The sequence below is a fragment of the Rhinopithecus roxellana genome, chromosome 5, assembly GCF_007565055.1.
Source record: "Rhinopithecus roxellana isolate Shanxi Qingling chromosome 5, ASM756505v1, whole genome shotgun sequence".
NCBI lineage: Eukaryota > Metazoa > Chordata > Mammalia > Primates > Cercopithecidae > Rhinopithecus > Rhinopithecus roxellana.
Window position 1 is genome coordinate 30,273,060 of NC_044553.1, and position 26,958 is coordinate 30,300,017.

The 26,958-nt window shown below is 49.8% G+C and overlaps 1 protein-coding gene across 3 annotated transcripts; it reads right to left on the minus strand.

Moving 5' to 3' along the window:
* Positions 1-1,549: 1,549 nt before the first annotated feature.
* EPB42 (erythrocyte membrane protein band 4.2) lies at positions 1,550-26,302 on the minus strand. 3 transcript variants are annotated; one of them, XM_010383787.2, is made up of 13 exons: positions 25,991-26,302; positions 21,293-21,478; positions 19,794-20,027; positions 15,836-15,954; positions 14,788-14,892; positions 13,733-13,910; positions 13,095-13,233; positions 12,705-12,808; positions 11,670-11,912; positions 10,812-11,111; positions 7,588-7,748; positions 6,222-6,355; positions 1,550-1,787 (listed from the first exon to the last, which is right to left on the minus strand). In XM_010383787.2, the coding sequence occupies exons 1-13, from the start codon at positions 25,998-26,000 to the stop codon at positions 1,625-1,627; spliced, it is 2,076 nt and encodes a 691-aa protein (XP_010382089.1). In that variant the 5' UTR covers positions 26,001-26,302; the 3' UTR covers positions 1,550-1,624. The 3 variants fall into 3 exon arrangements, with proteins under 3 accessions (XP_010382089.1, XP_030786010.1, XP_030786009.1); XM_030930150.1 differs by having other exon boundaries at positions 26,152-26,209; XM_030930149.1 differs by lacking the exon at positions 14,788-14,892 and having other exon boundaries at positions 25,991-26,193.
* Positions 26,303-26,958: the final 656 nt, after the last annotated feature.

Here is a 26,958-nt window from a genome sequence, read left to right on the forward strand (position 1 = left end):
AGGTGTAATTCATCACATATGCCTTTCTGCCCTCTTTAGGTATAATCAGCAACAGCAGTCATTCTTTAAGTGACTAATGTATACTTGGGGTTGAAATTCTTTAAGCCAAATGAGTTTTAATTGACTGTTTTGAAGTGCCATTTTGTACTGTTAACAAGTGTCATAAAGGGAAGGAACTAGAATCAGACTGATAGAGTGCCAAGGCAACAAAATAACATACAATAACTTTGTACAACAGGAGACTAGTTCTTTTATCCTTTCATATAGAGCCTATGTTTTATATACTTTTATATTTCTCTGCTGGACCAAATTCATGTTATTAACATCAGACTTTAATTGTGGGATACTTAATGAATGTAGAACGCTAATATAAAGACCTATCTACTGAATTTTTCTTTCAGGTCCTATATTGTATAACATTGTTCAGTCATGTTTGGATCTTTAAGGATAATGATCAGGGAAAGCACTGATCAATGTAAATTTTTTTTTTTTTTCGAGATGGAGTCTCACTCTGTCCCCCAAGCTGGAGTGCAGTGGCACAATCTCAGCTCACTGCAACCTCCGTCTCCCAGGTTCTCAAGCGATTCTCTGGCTTCAGCCTCCCAAGTAGCTGGGACTACAGATGCACACCACCATGCCCAGCTAATTTTTGTGTTTTTAGTAGAGATGGGGTTTCACCATGTTGGCCAGGCTGGTCTCGAACTCCTAACCTCAGGTGATCTGCCCACGTCAGCCTCCCAAAGTGCTGGATTACAGGTGTGAGCCACCGAGCCCAGCTTCATCAATGTAATTTTGAGATTACCTAAAAATTCCATTTTGGGATAATATCCCACTTCATCAGAAATATAAGAATGATTTAAGTGTTAGATCCTTTCCCTTACCTGTAAGTTACGAATGTATTAATGAGCAGTAAAATGGTTGCGAAAAACCTGAACCTGAACAATCTGAATGTACTCTGTACAGGTAACTGAGCATCTTTTCAAAGGCTTCTTTTTGTCATTTCAGCCCAATAGTGTCTATTGTAAGACAACTTGTCTTCATGGCTGCCTTAGCTGAGGTAACAGAAATAAACATCTTGTCTATTGATTTCTGGGAATCTGATTTTGTTCTTGGTCACTCTTCTGCTTATCCTGAATGACTACTCATTTGTCTGATAAAGTGATGTAGTTTGGATATTCAACCCTGCAAACCTCATGTTGAAATTTGATCCCCAGTGTTGGAGGTGGGGCCTAATGGGAGGTGTTTGGATCCCTCTGGATTGGTTCCGTCCTTGGGGTAATGAGTGAGTTCTTGCTCTATACGTCCCTCCCCCACCCCAGAGCTGGCTGTTAAAATGAGGCTGGCACCTGGCACCTACCCCCCGCCACCCATTCTTGCCCTGTGATCTCTGCTCACGTTGGCTCGCTTCACCTTCCTGCATGAGTAGAAGCATCCTGAAGCCCTCACTGTTTCTTGTACAGCCTGCAGAGCTGTGAGCCAAATAAACCTCTTTTCTTTTAAACTACCCAGCCTCAGGTATTCCTTTATAGCAACACACTGAGACGTGAAGTTTCTCTTCCTAGCACATGTTTGGTTTAGATTGTAGAGCAAGAGTTGGCAGGAGAGTGGTGATAGAGCTGGAAGTTTAAGCTGAAAGTTCAGGGGCTACCACGGTGACATTTTTATAGTTGGTTAGGTTCTGGAACATGTTGCAGTCCATTTCCACAGTGAGCCTCTGGAGCCCCACATGTGTCGGCGTGAACTGGAACTTGGTACACATGGTGTTATCAGGCCACACTGAACCAAATCTGAAATAAAGGAAAAGGCAGGTGCTAGTTCTGTCCCAGGTTCATTGCTCTGCTGGTCCCAGTGACTTTGATCCTTCCTTGCTTGAAGAGGTGGACCATGCAGAAATAAACATCTAAGTACCTTGCTATTAAAATGGAAGTGTTTATAAAGGAATAGAAGAAAGGAACCGCCCAATGCTAAGCAACTGCATGGTTGAGAAGAGATACATCCTAAGGGCTTCCAAGCTACATCTGTTGTTCCTTTTGTCATCTGTGACTTCCTTCTGGTTCAATTCCTGGTAATCATACTGGAGTTTGTTTGGAAGAATGATATGGTTTGGCTCTGTCCCCACCCAAATCTCAACTTGGATTCTATCTCCCAGAATTCCCATGAGTTGTGGAAGGGACCCAGGGGGAGGTAATTGAATCATGGGGGCTGGTCTTTCCCGTGCTATTCTCGTGATAGTGAATAAGTCTCATGAGATCTGGTGGACTTATCACGGGTTTCTGCTTTTGCTTTTTTCTCATTTTCTCTTGCCACCACCTTGTTGGAAGTGCCTTTTGCCTCCTGCCATGATTCTGAGGCCTCCCCAGCCATGTGGAACTGTAAGTCCAATTAAACGTCTTTTTCTTCCCAGTCTCAGGTATGTCTTTATCAGCAGCATGAAAACAAACTTAATACAGTAAATTAGTATGAGTAGATTGGGGCATGGCTGAAAAGATACCTGAAAATGTGGAAGTGACTTTGGAACTGGGTAACAGGCAGAGATTGGAGCAGCTTGAAGGGCTCAGAAGACGATGAAAATGTGGGAAAGCTTGAAACTTCCTAGAGACTTGTTGCATGGCTTTGCCCAAAATGCTGATAGCAATATGGACAATAAAATCCAGGATGAGGTGGTCTCAGATGGAGATGAGGAACTTATTGGGAACTGGAGCAAAGGTGACCCTTGTTATGTTTTAGCAAAAAGACTGGTGGCATTTTGCCCCTGCCCTAGAGATTTTTGGAACTTTGAACTTGAGAAAGATGACTTAGAGTATCTGGTGGAAGAAATTTCTAAGCAGCAAAGCATTCAAGAGGTGACTTGGGTGCTGTTAAAGGCATTCAGTTTTATAAGGGAAGCAGAGCATAAAAGTTTGGAAAATGTGCAGCCTGACTATGCAATAGAAAAGAAAAACCCATTTTCTGGGGAAAAATTCAAGCTGACTGCAGATATTTGCATAAGTAGTAAGGAGCCTAATGTTAATCCTGAAGATCAAGGGGGAGATGTCTCCAGGCCATGTCAGAGAACTTCATGGCAGCCCCTCCCATCACAGGTCCGGAGGCCCAGGAGGAAAAAGTGGTTTAGTCGGCCAGGCCCAGGGTTCCTGTGCTGTATGCAGCCTAAGGACTTGGTGCCCTGTGTCCCAGCTGCTCCAGCCGTGGCTGAAAGGGGCCAACATACAGCTTGGGCTGTGGCTTCAGAGGGTGGAAGCCCCAAGCCTTGGCAGCTTCCACATGGAAGCTGTGTTGAGCCTGTGGGTGCACAAAAGTCAAGAACTGAGGTTTGGGAACCTCTGTCTAGATTTCAGATTATCTATGGAAATTGCTGGGGGCCCAGGCAAAAGTTTGCTGCAAGGGTGGGGCCCTTATGGAGAATCTCTGCTAAGGCAGTGCAGAAGAGAAATGTGGGGTCAGAGCCCCCACACACAGTCCCTACTGGGGCACTGCCAAGTTAAGCTGTGAGAAGAGGGCCACCATCCTCCAGACCCCAGAATGGTAGATCCACTGACAACTTGCACTGTGTGCCTGGAAAAGCCACAAACACTCAACGCCAGCCCATGAGAGCAACTGGGAGGAATGCTGTGCCCTGCAAAGCCACAGGGGCAGAGCTGCCGAAGACCATGGGAACCCACCTCTTGCATCAGTGTGACCTGGATGTGAGACCTGGGGTCAAAGGAGATCGTTTTGGAGCCTTAAAATTTGACTGCCCTGCTGGATTTTGGACTTGCATGGGCCCTGTAACTCCTTTGTTTTGGTCAATTTCTCCATTTGGAATGGCTGTATTTACCCAATACCTGTACCCCCATTGTATCCAGGAAGTAACTAGCTTACTTTTGATTTTACAGGCTCATAGGCAGAAGGGCCTTGCCTTGTCTCAAGTGAGACTTTGGATTGTGGACTTTTGGATTAATGCTGAAATGAGTTAAGACTTTGGGGAACTGTTGGGAAGGCATGATTGGTTTTGAAATGTGAGGACATGAGATTTGGAGGGGCCAGGGGCGGAATGATATGATTTTGCTGTGTCCCCACCCAAATCTCAACTTGAGTTCTATCACCCATTCCTCAGAGGAGGGACCCAGGGGAAGGTAATTGAATTACAGGGGCTGGTCTTTCCCATGTTATTCTCGTGATAGTAAGTCTCATGAGATCCGATAGGTTTCTCATGGGTTTCCGCTTTTGCTTCTTCCTCATTTTCTCTTGCCACCACCCTGTTAGAAGTGCCTTTTGCCTCCCGCCATGATTCTGAGGCCTCCCCAGCCATTTGGAACTGTTAAACCTCCAATTAAACCTCATTTTCTTCCCAGTGTCGGGTATGTCTTTATTAGCAGCGTGAAAACAAACTAATACAAAGAGCTATAGCTTTGGAACCCTTGCTTATTGCTAAGCACAGTGGATGTAGCAGGCTTATGGCGAGGATGTCAGTATGTCAGCAGATGGCGTTTGGAATCTTGTCAGCAACCTCCTGGCCTGCCTATAAACCTTCTTTTGGTGACAGACTTCCTTTGGGGAGCTTTGCCCCACAACTGATTTGGGAGATCACAAAAGTCTGGTTAAGTGTTGACAGTCCCTCCTCTCGATTTCTTGGCAAGAATGACTCATTAAGTTTCATGAGGCTGAGGTAGTAGCTCAGTAACCCAAACACCTGCTAGGGACCTCAGGGATGGTAGGAGTAGGTATCTTGAACTTTATACTGTCTATTCAACTAAGGATGCAGTAGACATAATGAAAGAAGATATTTGCAACATCTAAAACCAACAAGGGACTAATACCTGGACTATACAGGAAACTTCTACAAATCAGTAAGAAGGAAGTGCAGAAACACCAAAGGAAAAATAGGCAAAATAAAGACAAACTACTTACCGAGAAGACATAAAAGGCTAACAAACATATGAAGAGTTGCAATTAAAATAATAGTAAGATATTACTTCATTTTTATTAGACTGGAAGAAAATGTTAATAGCTGGGTATTGCCAGGAAGGAAGGAGAGGTAGGAATATAGAAACTCTCATGTACTGCTGGAGGGAGTGGAGACTCCTGCAGCCATTCTGCAAAGCTGACAGTACCTGGTCAAACCACATCATATCCTGTGACCCAGCAATTCTATTCCTGGGTGTATATATATCCCCAGACTCCACCAAATTTTCAAACAAGTATATAAGGAGACTTGTGTGAGGATGTTCACTGCAACATTATTTGCAGTGTCAGAGAGTTGGAAGCACTCTGGGTGCCCATCTCTGTGGAGTGGAGTGGTAGAAAGTGGTGGGTGTACATGATGAAATATTTTGTAGCAGAAGACGTATGGGCATAAATCTTAAGAACATAGTTCTGGCCGGGAGCGGTGGCTCAAGCCTGTAATCCCAGCACTTTGGGAGGCCGAGACGGGCGGATCACGAGGTCAGGAGATAGAGACCATCCTGGCTAACATGGTGAAACCCCGTCTCTACTAAAAAATACAAAAAACTAGCCGGGCAAGGTGGCGGGCACCTGTAGTCCCAGCTACTCGGGAGGCTGAGGCAGGAGAATGGCGTAAACCCGGGAGGCGGAGCTTGCAGTGAGCTGAGATCCGGCCACTGCACTCCAGCCTGGGCGACAGAGCGAGACTCCGTCTCAAGAAAAAAAAAAAGAAAAAAAGAAAAAAAAAAAAGAACATAGTTCTGAGTGAAAAGAAAAGCAATTAAATATAAATTTATATGTAAAGTTAAAAATACAGGCTCATGAAAGCAACAGTACACATTTTACATGTACAAATAAAAGGATATGAAGGGTGGTGGTGAAAATGGGAATAAAAGGGAATAAATTAAACAAAATTGTGTATTGTGGTGGTGACTACCGGAACGTAGCCCTCTGACCACAATGAAAGATAGCCTGGCCTCCCTTCATTACTCTCCAATACCTAGCCCTAATGCCCTCGCCTACATTCACAGCAACACCCAGGCTCTCCCTGCAAGATCAGGGCAGCAACCAGGGCAGGTGGGTGCCCAAGGGGCCCACACAGCCTGCCTCACTCCCATCCTCTTGCAGATATGGTGGTCCCAAGATGAGGGAAGCCACTTGGTAGCCCTAATCCTTTAGTTCAGTTTCTGGGGGTATCTGCTGTCTGCATGGACATGGCAAAGAGAGAGTCTGTCTCTTGGGCCCCACCTTTCTGACCCATTGAGACATTTCAGGAAGATTAGAAGCCTTCCATCACTTACCTGTAGCTCCTCTCTCTGTGAATGAGCCCCCTTCCCAGGATGGAGATCACACAGTCCTCCATGGGGGCATCTAGGGAGTTCTGGATGCTGACTGAGGCTGTGAGGGGTTGATACTGCTCTGCTTTCTCTGGCATCTGTGGGAAGAGGCAATACTTGGTGTGGATGCCAAGGGTACAGCCGCAGTCACTCTCTCCTCCCATGTACCCCTGTACCCTCCTCAGTAAGTTTCCTCATCTCTGCCAAGCTGACCCAAGCTTCACAGCTGACGTTTTCTACCGCTCAACCTGCGCCTCCTGCGTTTATTCCCACCCTTGGTCCATCACTGATGATTTCTGACATCGCCTCTCCTCTAGGCAGACCCCTTGGAGGGTTTCCCACTGTCTTCGGAATTCAGTTTACATTGTATTCAACATTCTTCACGGTGTGCCCCCAACCCCCCTCTCCCACCTTACCTGTTCTTCCCATGACTAAGTGACATCCCAGCCCCATCAGGGACTGTCCCATCCCCAGCACACCCCTCAGGCTACCTTCCATTGCACCTCTTTGTTGTCTTCTTCTGTCTCAGTGCCCTTCCCCTACCTCTGTACTGAAAGGGTACCCATTTTTCAAGGCCCAGCATAGATGTCATCTCTTTCCTAAGGTCATCCCCGAACCCACCAGCTGGAATTAATCCCCTTTGCTTCACTTATTCCATAGCAACTTTGTGCATCTATTAAAGCACTTACCTGGAAGACCAAATGTTGTGTCTCCCTAACTAAACTATAACGTGCTAGAGGGCAGGGATCAGATCTCATTCATTTTGGCCAGGGTAGACACATGGAAAGAGGGCTGGACCAAGAGCCATAAGCCTCTAGAATGTCCTGTTTTTATTCTCGTGGGCATGTTGCTCTCTAGGGCTCAGTGGTTTTTATCTGAATAATGGGAACAGTTCTACCTCACAGGGTAAAGAAAGAAAGAAAAGAGAAGGAGAGAGAGAGAGAGAGAGAGAGAGAGAGAGAGAGAGAGAGAGAAAGAGAAAAAGAAAAGAAAGAAAGGAAGGAAAAAGAAGAGAGAGGAGGTGAAAACGCTCTGGCATGTGTATGGAGTGCTAAAGAAACATAGGCTATTATCCTTGTAGGTAGGAGGCAGCAACTGGGAAGGGCCCAATTTTAGAAACCTTTACTTAACTAACTAAAGAAGTTGGAAGATTTACACCTTAATAGGGTATGGAAGAAACTATGTCTTTCAAGGGAAGGAGCTCTTAAATGTAGCATTTTCTGGTAATCCTGCAGCACAGTCATCTGCTCTGAAGGGGCTTGGATTCCTTCTGAAATGGGGACCTGAGTGGTGGCAGATGAGGGCAACTCAGGGGAGGACTGGTGCCTACCTTGATGGCAAGATGTGGTCTACAAATGGCAATGTCTTCCTGAGCAAAGCAGCTAAGGCTGGACTCAGAGTGTGTTGCCATGGCGGTGAGTCTAAGGAAGGTGTTCTCGGGTGGGTTTCGCTCAAAATTGGAGAAGAACAGGCCAATGGTTATTGTCTTTTCTGAAACACATGACAGGTGGAGTCAGTGCCAACAGGTGTGTGTACCCCAGAAACAGCCATAGTTACACACACAATGCAAAGGACTCAGGGCCTCACTGAGACCAGAAAGATGCCTCATTTTCCCCAACAATTGTACGCTTGGAACTCACTCAAGACCTCACTCCTCACCCTCATCCCCATCACCACCCTCAACAACACTCTTGGCAGACCACCTCAGTGGGGTTGGGGAAGGGTCCCTGTGAACTGGAACAAGTTAAGCTCTTTGAGCCTCAGTGTCCTTGTGTAATAATGCCTTCCTAGTGGGATGGTTTGTGTTGTTTGTAGGGTTTTTGTTTTGTTTTGTGTTAGAGACAGGGTCTTGCTCTGTCACCCTACAGAAGAAATACCGACTCCTACTGTCACCACTGCTCCGGGGATGAGGTATCCCCCCTGCCCAAGTGAATCCTCTGCTTTCTAAATCTGTGCCCCCTCCTGACCCCATCACACTAGCTGTGTAACCTGAGTAAATTATCAAGCCTCTCTGTGTCTCATCTCCTCATCTGTAAAGTGGGGATAGCAATGGTTCTTGCCTCAGAACATTGTTGTGAGGCCTAACAAGATGATGCACATACAGCACTTAACATCATTTTGGGCAAACAGTAAGTGCCTGATAAATGTGAGCTAGTGATTCTAGTTGTCTCATATCCCCAGGCATAGCATTGTCAATTTTAACGCGTCTCTCCTGAGCTCATTCTTTCCCTCTTGCCTGCGTATTTTCCTCAGCATAGGAGCAGGTTCAGCTCTCTCCCTCTGTCCAGTGTCCCTGGCTGACCACTCCGCAGCCTCACCTTTTTCTATCATGCCTCCAAGGAGGACCAGACGGTTTGTCTCACTTTCCCAACTCAATCGTCTTAACGCCCAGGAAGCTTCTCTGCAAGCCCACTCTCTTAATAGTGCTCTTCAGCCTTGACACCTTGTGCCCTTTCTGCTGATCTTGCTGGGTGCCTCCTTTCTTTCTTTGACTATTTGGCCTCCCTTACCCTGCTTTTCCCCTGACCGCCCCCTAAATGCTGCTGCTGCTGCCGGGTTCCCTCCTCACCTTCTCATCTCCTCACTGTCCTCTCCCCACTGCTGTGAGCTCATCTATGCCCTGACTCTTTGTTGGCCCCCCTGTGCTGGGATTTCCACATCTGAGCTCCAGCCCAGAACTTTATCTTACCAAGGTTTCCTGCTGCCCACTGGTCAGCTGCATGTGCACGTGTCACGGGCTTTCAGACACAACGTGCCACAACCAAATTCATCCTTTTTCTCCCCAAACCTGCTCTTCCCCATTTTTCCTGTTCTAGTGACTCACCCAAACCAGAAGCACCCACCACACACATATACACACTCACACAGTCACAAGCCCCATCTATCCCAACTCCATAATACATTTTAACTCTAAGTGCTGCTAGCTTAGTTTGGCCTTCATTTCTTGACTTGATGATTACAAAACCTTCTCATCTTCAATTCCGTGCTTCTCAAGACTCTGGATGCACATTAGAATCAAGTGGGGAGCTTTACAAAACAACCCCAACACCAGGCCCACCCCAATCAGTTACATCAGACTCTGGCGGTGAGGCCAAGACATCAGCAGTTTTTAAAGTTTCCAGATGATCAGAGACTCTGAGCCTACTCTGGCTCAGAAGGCTGCCCCCTCCCCGCCCCACAAAAAAAGTTCCCCAGATGACGCAATGTGCGGCTAACGTTAAGAAGCACTTTTCTTATATGACCCTTTCCATTCCATTCTGCCAAAAGTTCTTTCTTGTTAAGATGAATTTCTGATTCCATTGACTACCCTGGTTGAAACCTTCCACCAGTTTTCCATTACCCAGAGAACAAAACTCAAAGTCCTTAGCAAGAGAGACAAGACCCTGTGTCACCTGGGCCCTGTCCAGCTCTCACGCCACCCCCCACCCCCGACTCCACTCCTCCCATGCTTGGAAAGGAAAGAGTGATACAGAGACTGCAGGTGAGGTGACCAGTTAGAAGGCTGTTGCAACGCTGTAGACAAGCTCTCGTCAACTGATTCTCACACTTGTCTGCACACTGGAATTACTCGAGTTTTTAAAAATTCTGATGTGTTCCACCATGGAGTTTCTTTTTTCTTTTTTTTCCTTTTTGAGATAGAGTGTCACTGTGTCACCCAGGCTGGAGTCTATAGTAGCATGATCTTGGCTCACTACAACCTCCGCCTCCTGCGTTCAAGCGATTCTCCTGCCTCAGTCTCCCCAGTAGCTGGGATCACAGGCGTGTGACACCAAGCCCGGCTAATTTTTGTATTTTTAGTAGAGTTGGGGTTTCACCATGTTGCCCAGGCTGGTCTTGAACTCCTGACCCCAGGTGATCCACCCGCCTTGGCCTCCCAAAGTGCTGGGATTACAGTCATGAACCACTGCATCCAGTCCACCATGGAATTTGTGATTTAATTGGCCTGAGATACAGGCTGAGCGTCAAACTTCCCCAGGTGATTCTAATGTGCAGCAAAATTTAAAAGCAATTGTTCTACTTCAGGGAATCTTAACCATAGAATAACACAGGGTGTTTAAAACAAAAAGCAAGAAAAAAAACAATGCCTGGACCCCATCTCAGACCAAGTAAATAAGGACCTCAGAGATGAGCAGGGCCCTTTGCACATGTTACTCCTTCCGTCTGGAATGCTGTGACTTACTTTTCTGGCCATTACTCTCCTACTCATCCTTCCAGATTCAATGCAGTACAATTTATTTGGGGGCAGCTTACTCCAGCCTGCGGGGGAGGTGCTCTCCTGCCATTCCACTCTGTTAAACTCAGCAAACACTTCTCACACTGCTGCGAAGTGTCTGTTTACTTATCTGACTGCAGTTGGCATCATGTTTTTCTCCTGCTTCGGGCCCAAAAAATATGTGTTGAATGAGTGAATGACAGAGAACACGAGAGTGAGCAGCAGGGGCTCAAAGCCATCTCTAGAGACTGCAGGGGGTGCCCTGTGGCTGCTGCCTGCCCAAGGCAGGGGCTGTGTGTGTGGGGGGGGGGGGGGTGTCTGGTGGGGCCATAGAGCGTTACCCAGGTTGGCACTGAGCGTGAGGTGCAGCTTCTTCCTCCAGAGCTCGGCAGCAAGGACACCGTTGTAGTGCACAGCCTGGACCCCAACTGCCAGCAGCACTGCCGTCTCCTGCTCACTGTGGTTAACCAGCATCACCGAGATCTGGGTATCCCCTCTCAGGGGTAGGGAGCTAGGTGCTTTCAAGAGCAGGTACAGAGGATTGGCAGTCTTGAGACAGGGAGGACGGATGCTGTTGTCTTTCGCATGTTTCATTTTCTCTTTCTCAACTCTCTCCAGCACCTCTTTTTCCTGAAGAGACCCTGGACAAGGGAAGAAACAAAGCTGACCTTTTACCCGGGTGGTATAAACGCTTCTCATAAAACCCTGGGAATCAAAACCATTTACCCACTTCTGCTCAAATGCCAAAGTCATGAGAGCTCTGCAAGCCTCTAAGGCCGTATTTAGCCCAAAAACGTCTGTGTCAGGCAGATCCACCACCGATACAGTGTGTCTCTTCCAAACCGCTCAAGGACCAAGTTCTTTTTCAAGTGCTATGAATTCGCCCCTTGAACGATGAGAGAGGAAGGTTGGGGACAAGTCAACACTGTCTCTGAGGACAGTTTTGCAGGGAACTGAATCTTCCTATGCGAAAGAATTTACACTTCCTCTGAGGGTCAGGAATGTCCTAGGGTGCACAGTCCCTACAACAAAGACATATCTGGGCCCAAATGTCAATGGTGTCAAATGGGGTTGAGAAACCCTGTTTTATATGACGGGGAGAGGACAAGACTTTTTCTGACTGCATCTGCCAGGCCCATCCCTTTCCCTCGCTTGCTGTTTCAGACACTGAGAAGCCTGGGTCCTTCCCTGGCCCATACCTTCAGGATACTTGTAGTTCTGAGTGATGTCCTCACAGCGGTCACTGCCCACACCCTTGGTGCTGATGTTGTTGCCAACGTACTTTGTGTTGGAGTCAGTCAGCTCCAGTTTCCCATCCTCACAGCACTTCCAGACCACACATGAGGCATTTATGGCAGCAAAAAGGTCTGACACTGCTGGGGTCAGCCTCAGCGTCCCCTCCTTGACTGCTCTGACCGGCACCAGATCACAGAACCCCAGGACTGAAGGAGAGAAAGGTTGGTGAGCATGGGAGCCATGCCTAGACCTCTGCTCAGTTCAGAACTGCATCACCTCAGTCCCCATCCTCTAGCCTATTTTCCTTCCCCAAGGACCAAGTCAGAGGTGAGCCCTAGGCAGGGTTTCTGAGAGAATCACAGAGGTGAAACTATTTAGTGATCAACCATTTAGTGATAAAACTTTTTGGTCATGGCCTCTGACAGAAGCTCTCTCAGGAACTGGACAGGCAGAAGCTCAGAGGGCCACACTTAGAGAGAGGAGCTCTCAAGCCAGCTTTACTATGGATATGACAGGAATAGGGCCACCTTTCTTGAGCACTTACTAGGTGCCAGGCTCTGTGCCATTTCTGTTCCTGGGTGAGGAAGAGCTATCTTTTAGTGGGTCCTGAAGCTTCCTTTTTCTGGGCTTGAGCCTATCCGGTACCCTCTTCATCCATGTCCAGAACTTCAGAACCCCTTGCTGCAAGCCCCTGGCCTAGCACAGTCACTTGCCATCTTAAGATCCTCTGCCCTTCACTGTGACCCAACTCCCTCACCCGCGGCTCTAAAGTGCCTCGTCTCCCTACAGCCTCGTAGCCAGGATGGCAGGCACCTCTATTCCCATGAGCCCACTGGCATCAGGTCAGCTTTCTGCTGGCTGCTGTCATGCCTTGTGCTTCTACTGTTTTCGAGGATGCAGACCCCTTTGGGACTGCCTGCTGCTCCCGAGTCCTCTCCAGGGGACTTCTTCAGCTCTGTGTAGCCCTGCGTGGTCCTGGACCCACCCCTAGGCTTTACCTCCACCTCCATTAGGAGCACTTGAGTGCAGAATCTGCCATCCATCATAACCCTGGGGCAAGGCAGGCCGTGTCATCCAGCACTCTGTGGAAGTCTGGAAGATCCTGAATGTAGCAAAGAGAAAAATTCAAGTGGGAAGGAAAAGGAGTGCTGAAGAGGTTCTGGAAACGCAGCCTGGCAGTTGTTGTTGTTCCAGTGGGATGGGAGGTCACTGTGTCAAAGTGGCTATGGCACTCCCAGGAAGGAGTGACCATCAGCGCAGCCTCTAAGAGTCTTGAAAGCCTACTCTCCATGCCAGGGCCACGCAGGGGGTGGGGTTCCTGCAGAGGTGTGCCATGTAGGGTTGGAGCCCTTCCTGGACTGAAACCTCATCTCCCTCAGGCTTCTCACCAGATTCTGCCTCTCTGGCCTTCTCCGTTCTGAAGTCCCTCCTCATTATAGTACTCATCTACGAGCAGGCGCCCGCCGGTGCCCTGTGCTGAGGCAAACGTGGTCACCACACGGGCAGGGATTCCCAGGCATCGCAGAACTGTGAGAAGAGGGGTGGAGTGTCAGGGGGCGCTCTAGAGACTGGGCTGGGGGCATGTGGGAGGCTAGGATTTGCAATGTCTCCTCTGGGCACTGAAAACCTGGAAAACAGAGGAGTGTGGAACCTAGAAGTGGCAGCCAAGAACAGGATGCATGAAGGCTGATCAGTAAGGCACAGGTTCCACCACATGCAGGGTATACAGCAGGGGAGAAGGCAACGGAGCATAGAACACAGTGCGGTGGAGCTGCTCTGCTGGGGCAGGGTTGGGGAATTAAGTGAATTTGGGAACGGAGTTTGCAAATGAGCCCAACTTTCCTGAGGGGAAAAGCAGCAGAAGCTGGTGGGAGGAGCTGCCTGGGGCAACTACTTCTGTGTAGTGGGACGGGGAAATGTGGCCGCAGGGAGGCAGCACCTGCTTTTGGAGATGTCCCTCCCACATGGGAGGCCAGGGAACAACCCAAGAGGCAGGGCACTCTGTACAGGAGGCAAGGGGACCAACCTGTGCAAGCAACAGCGGCCAACACCCAGGCCTGGCCATCATACACAGGTCGGCCTTGGCCGGTGAGCCACTGCCGCAGGATGGGCACGCTGCCCCGGCGCTTGTTCAGCAAGGCCCCTTCCTGGGTGGTCTGGGTCTGCGGGGTGTGCAGGACCCTCTCCTCCTTGAGATAATGCAGCTGTTTGGGGAAATGTGTGGATGTCAGTATGAGTCCCTCAGGCAGGACAGCTTCCAGGGCATGGGTAAGGAGGGCTCATCGCAGTACTCCAACCGTGGTGAACAGATCCCCAGCATCAGAGCCACCTGGTACTGGTTAAACCTGCATGCTCCTGGGCTCCATCCTAGGCCCCTGGGCCATAGCCCTAGGGCTGGAGCCCAGGACCGCCCTTCTTAACAAGTCCTCTGGCTCCAGCCACAAAGAGGAGCAGGAGAGCTGCCCTTCCTCGGGGGCTGGTTTCACCGGTTCTTAGTCCTCCACCCTCGTTGAAGGTGGTTTGCACCTGGGTCCCGGAGGCCACTTATCCCAAGCTTCTTTCAACTCACAGGCTGGTCTGGACCCTCACCACCTTTTCAGAGGGGACTTCGGTGGCAAAGAGGGAATGGTGAACACAGGACTCCTCTGAGAGGATTTTTAGGGACAAGGGAAAGCACCAAGTTACCATCATGGTCTGCATATTCTTATGAACAATTCAGAAACGTAAAAGAAGTCCCTTTGATCACTGCAGCAGCAAGCACTGGGTAAGACGGGCCCTACCAGCTCCTTCCCATGGACCTAAGCTCCAGGATGGGACTGGGTGTGGGCGGGAAGGAGGCTTAGTCTTCTGCGGGCTTGTGTCCTGAGGGAGGACACATTTCTTTGCTTTTCTCCCCCCTGTGGATGCTATTGCCTGTCTTCTTCTCCTCCTCAGACCCTTCTGTAGGAACTGTCCCCACACCCTGGGAGAAGGGGGCCAGTTGTGATTTGGGGGTTTCTGAGGCCACGGTGGTGGGGCAGGTCTCTCAGAGGGCTCTTGTCTCACCCCCACTCTTTTCTGGTTCCCCAGCCTCTCACTTACCAAAGCACCCAACACACGGGTCACGTGCACTGGCTGGCTCCACTTCTCTACCTGCTTGTCCTCGCTCAGCAAGCGCAGGCTGAGGTCGATGACATCCCCCTCGAACTGTTAAGGACCACACAGGGCCATGATGAAGGGTTCTCAGGTCAGGCACTCATCCCGCAGGACAGCCTCATTATCTCGTCCTTCTCCCAGACCCGCACTCCACACCTGCCTCCCTTGCCTCATCCCTCTGAGGAGCTCTGGCTCCCTCCCCCCACCTCTCAAGTGACCCAGGTTCCTTTCCCAGGCATCTAGTCCTTTGCCTATTCTATTGTCTGACTCCCGGTAGGGTGTGAGCTCTCGGGGACCCGTGCTGTACCATTTCGTTTTGTTGCATTGCATTCCATTTCCATGTAGTGAACCCCGACTGTCCCTACCAGCCCTGAACCTGGAGTGGAGGATACTCCTCCTGTTCCTGAGGAGCCCATGGTTTAGGACTGGAGATGGACATGCAGCGCAGCCCCTTAGATTACAGAGCACAGCAGCATGGCCAGGGCTCTTGTAGAGACGCAGGCACAGAGCAGGACGGTGGAGAGGTTCCCTCTGCCTTCGGGGGTTGGGGAAGGCTTCGAGAAGGTCTTGAGAGATGGGCGGGAGCTTGCCAGGAGATAAGGGTGGGGAGCCCTTCCTGGCGAAGGGAACATTCAGCTTGTTGCTCTGAGGATGGTGAGCAGTTGGAACATGGGGTGGTTCATGGGGAAAGCAGAGCAGGGGCCTGGCTGGAAGGACCGTAGATGTTGGGCTACGGGGATTTGGTCTTTATCTCGAAGACAGTGGGGATGTAACTGAGGCTTGATTTGCCACAGCTTTAAGGAAAAGAATTCTGGTAGCTCTGGAGGATGTTCTGATGTGGCCCAGAGGAAGCGGGGGCACCACAAGGCTGAAACAGGCTAAATAAATGGTCTCATGACCAGGGGTTTTTGGACCTATCAGCTCTGTCTAGCCTGAACATGCAAGGTTATGGGACAGTCACTCTACACGCTCCTCCCCTAGAGGGCCCTAGTACCTGGCCAAAGTCCCAGGACTCTGCCTGGATGCAGCCAGCTGTGCCCAGGTAGATGAGACCATTCTGGTTCAACAAGTACTCTGTGCGCTGAGCCTCATTCTTCAGGAACACAGCATCGTCTGGTGAGAGGTGGGGAGGGATGAGGGCCTGTAGGGTGCCAGGTCCACCCTCCACATCCAGGCCTCTGTCCTCCCTGCCGAGATTAGGCTTGGCTGCAGGCCGCCCCGTCAGCTCTGGGCCTAATGAAGACTGAGGAGGAAGTCCCTCTTTCACTGCCCCCACTGGGACCCAGCCCAGAGTCCCTGGGTCAGTCAGCGTGTGGCCCTTATGGTCAGCCAGGAAGACAAGAACAACCTTAAAAATCTTGGTTGGCCAGGTGCAGTGGCTCACACCTATAATCCCAGCACTTTGGGAGGCCAAAGTAGGAGGACAGTTTGAGACCAGGAGTTTGAGACCAGCCTGGGCAACACAGCAAGACTCTGTCTCTACAAAAAAAAAAAAAAAAAAAAAAAAACAGCCAGGTGTGTGGAGGATGAGGCGGGAGGAAACTTGAGCCCAGGAGTTTGAGGTTGCAGTGAGCTATGATGGTGCCACTGCACTCCAGCCTAGGTGACAGAGTGAGAGACTTTCTCTTAAAACAAATGAAAATCAGCCAAACGTGGTGGCTCACGCCTCTAATCCCAGCACTTTGGGAGGCTGAGGCAGGTGGATCACCTGAGGTCAGGAGTTCAAGACCAGCCTGACCAACATGGTGAAACCCCATCACTAATAAAAATATAAAAAATGAGCCGGGTGTCATAGTGCACACCTGTAATCCCAGCTACTCGGGAGGCTGAGGCAGAAGAATCTCTTGAACCTGGGAGGTGGAGGTTGCAGTGAGCTGAGATTGTGCCATCGCACTCCAGCCTGGGCAACAAGAGCAAAACTCCGTTTCCAAAAAAAAAAAAAGAAAATCCTAATTGTTCACAGCCAAAACACTATCGTCCCTGGATAAATTGGCAACAGGCCAGGGAGCTTCCAAGTGGCTTGTATGTCTTTCCCATAAATTCAATTTGTGATGAAAAACCTGGTGTGTTGGGCCGGGCGCGGTGGCTCAAGCCTGTAATCCCAGCACTTTGGGAGACCGAGACAGGCGGATCACGAGGTCAGGAGATCGAGACCATCCTGGCTAACACGGTGAAACCCTGTCTCTACTAAAAAATACAAAAAACTAGGCGGGCGAGGTGGCGGGCACCTGTAGTCCCAGCTACTCGGGAGGCTGAGGCAGGAGAATGGCGTAAATCCGGGAGGCGGAGCTTGCAGTGAGCTGAGATTGCACCACTGCACTCCACCCTGGGCGACAGAGCGAGACTCCATCTCAAAAAAAAAAAAAAAAAAAAAAAGAAAAACCTGGTGTTTCAGAAAAAAGACAATTAAGCATAGGCTGATGGATGTGAGCAGAAGGAAGAGGAACATTTGGCAAGACAGGGTTGGAGGGTGGGAAGGAGCAGCGGGGTTGAGAAGTGGAAGTCAGAATGTTGGATTTCTGCCCTGGCGGTGTCCAAGTGAGTCTAGGGCTCCCTCGGTCTCTTCCCAGTGCCCCTCCTGCTTTCCTCATCCTAGAGTTGGGCTGGCCATCATGAGGAGGGTGGGCGACTTTTAAGGGGGCCATCACCCACTCTGGGAAGCTAGAAGCAGGAGGGCAACTGCCCTGCTTGCTGAGGGCTAATCACTCTGACCCAATGGCCGAGGTGAAGTGGACAGGGGTTAGACTAGTTCCTGGGGACTAGAGAGAGAAAAGGATTTCCAAACCATCCACAGGAGCTGCTGGGCTAACCTCTCTGGAGCCCTCCAGGGATCCATCTGGGGATGAGGGTCCTCAGGGCAACAGAAGGATAAGGCAACAGAAATCAAGAAGCCCTGAAAAATCTGGGGTCTAAAATCACAGAACCATATGCCCAAGTAGCCCTCCACTTCTGCCTTCCATCCTGAGTACTCTCTGAAGTCAACTAGGCATCATTGTTTTTTGTTTTTTGTTTTTTTTGACATTACTTCAAACTGAGGTGTTTGGCCCCAGGATCTGCAGGGCTCTAGGAAGTAGCTTATGAGAGCACGAGCAGTGCCAGCCTCCTCCTCTCTGCTTGGGCGTATGTAGCCCCCTTTATAAAGTGCCTGGCCGATGAGCAGGGCTCCAACTGTTATCATAGGATGTAAAACGATGTAAAATCTCCTTTTGAATCCCCATCTCCAAGCATGCCAAGATGACGCTGCGATGCCAGGGCATCTGAAAATTCCCCAGTCACCTCCCGGATGAGCGGAGCCAATGACTCTCCCCTGCCCAGACAGAGACCTCCGCCCATACTCAGGTAGAGAGGCCCTCCCTAGGCAGGTCCCTACAAACTGAGCACAAAGGCAGGACTCCTTGCACTGGAGTCAAGAGTGTGGGCGCCCTGAGCCAAGCACTGTCCTAGAACCGTCTTTGCCAGGTCTTTACGGTTGTTGCCAGGGCCCGGCTCTGGAAGCAGACTCAGGGTGATCTGGGGGTACACCAAAGCCTCAGCTTTGGAGGGAAGCGACTTGAAGGGCTTTCTGCCAGTCGTGGAGAGCCACAGGGCCTGCCCCAGCCGAGGGGTCCTGCATCTATATTCATCCACGTGGGGCATCTGGATGAATACTAGCTCCCATGTGCTGACCCACCCACCTGCGCCCTCGGAGCAGGAAAGAAGGGCCTGAGCTGAGGACAGGTGGGGCCACCTGAAGTGGGGGAGGACCCTGCCCTGGACAGGAGAAGTGGAGAGAGAACCCACTGGGATTTAGGTACCACAGAGAAAAGCAGTCAGGAGCTGCGGACCAGACATGAGGCCAACCTTAAGAACCTGGGAAGGCTCTTCCATCTCCCCGTGTTTCCGCCAGTTTCCCAGCCCTGCCTTGCCACGTTGGCAGCAAAATTCTTGAGAGGAAAAGGGCTGTGTACTCGTTTGATGTTGTAAAGACAGGAAGGCCGGGAGAAACTCTTTTTCATTCTCCCAACAAACCCTTCAGGGAGCCCAAGGATGAAGGTGGGTGAGGTAGATTTAAAAACAAAGACAGACACAATCTTCAGAGTGGGGAGGAAGAGACGATGGGTCCTACTTTGGGTCTTATTTGGACATGTATTATGTCAGATGGCCATTTCTAGACGACATGGCTCCAGCCACAGCTAGGGCTGAGCATTGCTAGAGGTGGTCATGGTTGTGGATGGGGGGCCCACAGGAGGTCACCTGACCCCAGGGAAGCCGCTCACAGGCTGGTGAATGGTAGGGTCCCATCAGACACTTGGGTAGGTGGGTCTGGAGAGCGCCCAGAAATCTTCAAGAACAGAACGAGCCAGAAGAGAGGAGGAAAGACAGGGAGCAGTACATTTCCTGGGAAGCAGAAGCAGAGGCTTGTGGAATAACACAGACCTCCTGGGGCCCTGGTTGGCAGGGGGCCTTATCAATTCCAAATGGCATGTTCTTTTTCTTAAAGAGGGCCCCCCAAATTGCATCAGCTTCAGGTCCCGCAAAGCCTGAGTGTACTCTGGAGACAGAATGGCAGGGAGAGAGAGAGAAGCCCATCTTCAGGCCATTCCTGAGGCCCTCTCCAGTTCTCACCCCTGCACTGTTATAATGAAGGGCAGTTCTCCCAGGGTCATCTCAGTGAGTCTCAACTCCTGTGACCAAAATAGCCTGAGCCAGCACCAGGGTCTGGTGATGAGACAAGCTTTCACTTTCAGTGGGAAGCCTCAACCTGCTTCTCCCAGGAGTGACACCAAAACAGGACCCTGGGTCTGAGAGCTGGTTCATCCAGGTAGAAGGCCCTGGCACAGACTGGGTGTTGGTGCTGTCCTTAGAGAGGGTTGCTGCAGGTACCTGGCACAGGTGCTCCCTGCCAGAGCTGCACCCCAGCTCCAGTGTCTGGAGTCCCCGTGCAGCCCAGGCTGGCCCAGGTCCAAACTTACCTCTACTCCAGGGGTTAAAGAGCAATGTGAACCGGCCCAAGAGGCGTGGCTTCCTGCCTGAGACCTGCAGCAGAAGCGAGTAGTGGCCAATGACAGCATCCGCAGGTGTGGTCACAGAGATGGTCCAGGACTGGGCATCTCTCTCCTCCACTGCTGCACTCCACGACTTTCGGTCCCCCAGACTGGACACTGGGAATGTGGCTTCGGTCCTGTTGACCTTGGAAGGCTGCTCTCCTGCAGTCACACAGTGACGAGTCTGTCATTGGGACTTCTTGGTCACAACTCAGAGTAATAAGGTCAGGATATTTCTTTTTTTTTTTTTTTTTTTTTTTGAGACGGAGTCTCGCTCTGTCGCCCAGGCTGGAGTGCAGTGGCCGATTCTTGGCTCACTGCAAGCTCTGTCTCCTGGGTTAACGCCATTCTCCTGCCTCAGCCTCCCCAGTAGCTGGGACTACAGGCGCCCGCCACCTCACCCGGCTAGTTTTTTTTGTATTTTTTAGTAGAGACGGGGTTTCACTGGGTTAGCCAGGATGGTCTCGATCTCCTGACCTCGTGATCCGCCCATCTCAGCCTCCCAAAGTGCTGGGATTACAGGCTTGAGCCACTGCGCCCGGCCAAGGTCAGGGTATTTCAAAGATGGAGCAGGTGAAAGTTGTTTCTGAGGATAATGAAAATGACCTGTCTAGAAATGAGACCCATCAAGAAAGTGATAGGAGAGCACAGGTTTTTGGCACCCACAGACCCACATCATAGTCTCTAAAATGGGCATCATCACAGTACCTGCTTCATGGCCCATAGGAGAACTGAACGAACTATTGTGTGTGAAGTACTTGGCCCAACACCTGACAGGTAGTATGGATTCAATAAACAGTGGCAGTTAAATGTTATATTTAGCTTGGGTTCAATTCCATCCAGAATTTTCTTTTCTTTCTTTCTTTTTTTTTTCTTGAGACAGAGTTTTGCTCTTGTTGCCCAGGCTGGAGTGCAGTGGCACTATCTTGGCTCATTGCAACCTCCACCTCCTGGGTACAAGTGATTCTCCTGCCTCAGCCTCCCGGATAGCTGGGATTACAGGCACCCGCCACCATGCCCGGCTAATGTTTTGTATTTTTAGTAGAAACGGGGCTTCACCATGTTGGTCAGGCTGGTCTTGAACTCCTGACCTCAGGTGATCCACCCACCTCGGCCTCCCAAAGTGCTGGGATTACAGGTGTGAGCCACTGCGCCCGGCCCCATCCAGAATTTTCTACAAAGCTACTGTTATATTTGCAACCGAAAAGAGGCCCTTGGTGATGCTGCTGCTAGGCAGCTTCTGACTCATCATAAACAACATTTACCAGGCACATAATCTCATGGCACCCTCATCACTGCCCTGCCAGGTGGGCAGGACTTCTTACAGCCCAGCTGCAGTGTGGGCCGTTTGCCCCTTGATTCCCTAACAGGTTGCTGGAGAGAAACCCCCAGGCCTGCTGCCGGGAGTCTAGGCCTGTCTCACTAACCAGTTTGTGCGATGAGGGCCACCTTCTTCAGGGCAGGCAGAAATGCGTGGACTGGAGCGCGGAAGTGCAGGATGATGGTGAAGGGCTGCCCCCTCCTCACAAAGAGGCGCCGGGAGCTGAAGGCCTTGGTGTGGTGCTCCTCATTGTTTCTTGCTGCCTGAAAGTCGCAGCTCTTGATACCCAGGGCTGTTGTGGGAAAGAGAGAAGTCATAGAAACTAAGTAAATGTGACAATATAAGTACAAGCAGAGATTCTGGAGTCAGAGAGACCAGGGTTCAAATCCTCGGCTCCACTTACGTTTTAGCTGCGCAATCCCAGGCAAGTAACTTAACCACCCTGAGCCTCAGTTTCCTTTTCCTTAGAATAATCATCCCTCCTTTCATAGTTGTGGGGATTAGATGATGTGTAATACATTTAGCACAGTGTCAGCTACACATAAGTCCCAATAAATGAAACTGCTGTTGTTGTAACTATTATTAATAAATGTAATGCTTATTCTCATTGTTGGCCTCCTTTTTCTGGTCCCAATCCACAAGCAATGAATAAAACCCAAAATCTTTCTCACCCCTACTCATTTTTTCTTAGAGCACAATCAGTTAAATTTTAGAGCTGGTTTTGAGATCACTGAGTCCAATTCTCTTGTTTTATAGATGAGAAGAGTGAGGCTGAGTGTGGAACTGACTCGCCTGAGACTGTGCATGGTGGCTTTTTGACCTAAAGTCTTACTATAAACTCACAGCACTATGCAGCCCACAAAAACCCTTCACGTAGGTGGCTCAAGAGTATTATGACAGTCTGTTAATCAATTCTCATTTAACAGAGGTGATATGGTTTGGCTTTGCGTCCCAGCCCAACTATTAGGTCGAATTGTAATCCCCAGTGTTAGAGGAGGGGCCTGGTGGGAAGTGATTGGATCATGGGGGCAGTTTCTAATGGTTTAGCACCATCCCCTTAGTGCTGCTTGTTTAAAAGTGTGTAGCACCTCCTCCTTCACTCTCTCTTTCCCACTGACCATGTGAAGATGTGCTTGCTTCCCCTTCTGCCATGATTGTAAGTTTTCTGAGGCCTCCCCAGGAGCAGAAGCTTACACAGCCCACAGAACCATGAACTGGTTAAACTTATTTTCTTCACAAATTACATCTCAGGTATGTCTTTATAGCGGTGTGAGAATGGACTAATACAAGAGGGAAGAAAAAAACAAGGAGTAAAGAAGTCAAAAGATATGTTCAGCAAGCCCAAGTTAAGGAACAATGCTGGAAAAAAAATTTTAGGTTTTTTTCTTGCAGCAAAGGAATTGTGCACTTTTTGTTCCTTTGATGGCAGAAGGCCATTGGGAATCTCCTTGGTCTGAAAGGCAGCCTGCAGTGTTTTGTACTGGCTCAGCTGCCACAAGAGAGAAACTATGGCTTTTGCTCGCAGGTATGAAATGAGGTCTAACCCACTTCAGGGAAGTGATATGACCCTGATGGCAATGTCCTTTAGACTACAAGACATATCTTGTCAAATTCAGGATACCCCTACTTCAAATTTCCCTCATTTCCCAGTCTCTCTGCCTTAGAGTTGAAGAGTAGAGGGGAACGATGTTCTACTTTTTCTTTCACTAGTGATGGGATGATAGAAGATGCCAATGATGTCTATTTAGGGCAAAAGAACTGACATCGTTGAATATGAAGAAATGTTAAAGCGTGCAGAGGAGGGAAGAAACCTCTCTGTGTCTGGTCCTGGTGTCCCTGGGTGCCCCTTGCATCCCTGTATCCCCCTCCTCCACTTGGCTTGGTCAGGCCATGGCTATAGATAAAGTAGCCACAGGGAGGCTGGGATTTGTAAATTGAAGTACAGCAGCACTCAGAAACCAACAATGATTCCTCTTTCTGCTTAGCACAAAGCTTGTGCTGAGGCCCAGGATAAGCCCTCCCTCTGCAGACTGGTTGAGTTGGCTTGGATGGTGGAATGCCTTAGTCACATCCTAAGTCATATGACTCGAGCCTCAGTGTATCTGAACCCAAGTAATGACCATAGTGTTATGGCGAGAGTCACTAGAATTCATTTGGATTCCGGTTCGGTCTGCAAGGCTCCCACCATCTCTTCTCTACCTGGCAGATGTCTACTCATCTTCCAAGATCCAAAGGCACCCACTTCTGTAGCCTTCACTGACTCCTCCTGGAAGAGGTCAGTCCTCTGGGCTCCCACAGTACTCCGCTCCACTTTCTTCAGCACTTATCCCATTTGATACCTGTCACCTGAGTAGCCCTCTGCTCCCGCTTTCACTGGGGGAAGCTCCCCGAGGTACAGTGCTTTCTCCTATCTGCATCCTCTGCCCAGCAGAACTCAATAGATAGCCAATCAGTGTTTGCTCCGTCAGTGAATGGATGAGAACATTGGGACAGCCTTAAAGAAGATTTTCTCAGATGCATCACAGGGGCCTCAGGCCCCCACCTGTGCCGCCAGACCCTCGCAGGGCCCCTGAGATTTCTGCATTCTTTAGGTCTGCCTGGTTTCTTGGTTTATCTCTGCCTCTGCCCCTTTTAGGTGGATTCATTGACTCCTACCTCCCCTTCTCTCCCACTGGGTCTTGAGGCAATGACACCTTCGTGTTTTCCCAGCATCTCCTATTTGTACCACAGACCATGAGAAGTTGCGTTAACACGGAGACCATGTGGAATGCTCTTCAGAGGCGCACAGTATCCCACCCTCCTCCCTCTCTGCCTTTCACAACACCCCGGCGCTGCCGCACATGTGCCCCTCAAGCAGTGATGTGTTTAACGACTGGCTGGGGGGAGGGGGTGGTGAGGGGAAAGGGCGTACTGAGTTACAGCATTTGCCAAGTTCTGTGGTGTAAAATACTCCCTCTGTGGCCAGTTTGAAGCTACTGAGGTGATGTCAGCAAGCGCAGAACTGTGAAGAGGCGCGGACTGGCACATCATCATGTGGTTTTTCCAGCACAGAGATACAGGAGACGTAAACACCCTCAAGAACATAAAGGTGAAAAGGAGTAAAATATGTAGGAGGTGATGAGTTTAGAGTACTTATTATCTTTCTTTTTAATACAAATTTTTTACTTGTAAGTTTATACAGTTTAATTTTTAATAATGCCTCTGTTTAAGAACTGGTTCACAGGATTCCTCAAAATTTAGCAATTGCCTCTCGCAAGTCAGCACAAGTCAGCTGCAGCCACTGCGGCATGCCATGAGCTCATACTCAGTGATTCTCATCTGGTGGCTACTGGGCCCTCTGCCACCCACTACCTGGAAAGAATTTAGTGCCCAGGGCATCCTCTGGTTTGGGACTAAACAATCTCCTGATATCTTTGAATGTGTTTCTCTGATTGAGTAGGTTTTTAATTTGTCTGGTCTCTAAGAATAAAAAGAACAATTTGGCCAGGTGCGGTAGTTCACGCCTGTAATCCCAGCACTTTGGGAGGCTGAGGTGGGTGGATCATGAGGTCAAGAGATCGAGACCATCCTGGCCAATAAAGTGAAACCCCGTCTCTACTAAAAGTACAAAAAATTAGCCGGGCGTGGTGGCAGGCACCTGTAGTCCCAGCTACTCGGGAGGCTGAGGCAGGAGAATCACTTGAACCCAGGAGGCGGAGGTTGCAGTGAGCCAAGATTACACCACTGCACTCCAGCCTGGCGACAGAGAGAGACTCCGTTTGAAAAAAAAGGACAATTTATTGGTGTCTGCCCTATTTTCACAAGACGTGGCTGAGATGATTTACTGAATTCACCCAGAATTCTTTTATTTCCCTCTCAGGTGTTGGTCTCAGGGCCAGTTGCCCTCCGCACACCAGACTGGCCAACCAGGGTGGGGAGTGAGGCAGTTTCTATAGAAACAGAACCATAGCTGCATCCCATTGTCCCCACACCCCTGCACCATTTCCCTCTGCCTACCCTCTTGCTTCTCCCTGGACACAGAACAGCCAGGCAATTCTCAGGCCAGGAGATAATAATTCCTGCCAAGAGTGCTGCGACTCTGACCACCTCTGTTGGTTTCTTGCTTTGTGTCTGCCTGCTGCCCCTTTTAGGTGGATTCCCTGACTCCCACCTCTCCTTCTCTCCCATTTGTTGTAGAAGATGTGACACCTTCATGCTACCCAGGGTGTCTCTCATTTGTATCACAGGGTGTCTCTCATTTGTATCAGTAAGCTGTGAACACTTATGCTATGATGACCTTGGGATAAGAATATAAACCCATGTTAACCAACTTCACCATCTCACCATCATCATACAGCTATCATGACCAGTTTACCCCAACATCCTACCCCATAACCACCCCATAACAACATCACCATCACCTCCGCCTCCACCAGCACCCACCATCACACCACGCTCCACAGCCACCCCACCATCGCCTCCACCAGCACCCACCATCACACCATGCTCCACAGCCAGCCCACCATCACCTCCATCAGCGCCCACCATCACACCACGCTCCACAGCCATCCCACCATCGCCTCCGCCAGCACCCACCATCACACCACGCTCCACAGCCACCCCACCATCGCCTCTGCCTCCACCAGCACCCACCATGACACGATGCTCCACAGCCAGCTCACCATCACCAGTACCCCTTCCCCTGCCATGGTTGTACCACCACCTCCCCACCCACCATCCATCCCACTTCCTTTAATGAAAACAGGTGATGCTGCAGGGGCTGCATACAGTCCAGCAAGACCTGTGGAGCGCTGGCTTGGCTCACCCTGTCCCATGGCTGCAGGTCGCTCCTCTTATCCACTTGGTTGCAGGAAGCACCTGTCTTGAACTGTTGCTTCTGGGCTCCTTCTGGGCTTTCTGTCTTTCAGACAGAAAATGATGAAGGCACTTTTGTTGGCTTAAGAATCTGGAAAGAGCAAAACTTACCCCCAACTACTCCTGTGAGCACCCTGACATGTTTCTTCTCTCTTGCTCCCTCCCTGCTGGTATCTCCTGGACCAGTTGCTGGGAGTAGCCCTGTTCATTTTATCTCTTGTGCCAGGAGGCCCAGGCAGGGATATGCCTGGCAGCCCTGAGGGAGGGGGTAGGATGGGGAAGACCTGCCAACTGGAGAAGCCTAGAACAAACCTTGAAGCCTTTTGCTTCAGTGGCCTCAAGAGACTCTCAGAGATGTTATCTGGACTGCACTGGAAGACTCTGGAAGAGAGGAGGCCACAAACAGGAGTCCCATATCCAACTCCAAATCTCAGGCCCTAAACGTGACAGGGGCTGCAAGTTGCGAGATGCTCATGGGCTGTTTTGATAATAGAGAGAACACGTGTGTCTGGAATTTATGTGTGTGAAAGAGATAAGGAAGTAGAATTTGTTGGTGAAAAATAAATGTCTTAAAAGTAGAAGCTGGGGCCCCAACTCTTCCAAGCCTACCTGGTCTGGACCCTCCACCTGAGAAGGTTGGGAACTATCTTGGAACTCAGGCCCTATGCCTTTTCAATTTTTCCTTCTTTAGTTCCTGAAGAGACAAGACAAGGATCTCATATTTGGCCTTACCTGGGCTTGTAAACCTGTGTTACTAGCAGCACTCTCAGGGCAGCTGTACTTGCTGCATATACCTGAGATGTCTATAGAATGATATAAAACACATGGCAAAAAATATTGGTTGCCTGTGGGGAGGGGATCTGGGCAGTGGGGTAGAAAGGTCTGACAACATTTTGAGTTGGTGACGATTTAGGAAAA

What these genes read in the sequence shown, in the direction of transcription:
- EPB42 (XM_010383787.2), bottom strand. An exon ending in CTTTAACCCCTGGAGTAGAG is followed by an intron (nt 15,955 to 19,793) that starts GTAAGTTTGGAC and finishes ACCTCTCACCAG; the next exon opens with ACGATGCTGTGTTCCTGAAG. An exon ending in GACCACATCTTGCCATCAAG is followed by an intron (nt 6,356 to 7,587) that starts GTAGGCACCAGT and finishes CTCTTCCCACAG; the next exon opens with ATGCCAGAGAAAGCAGAGCA.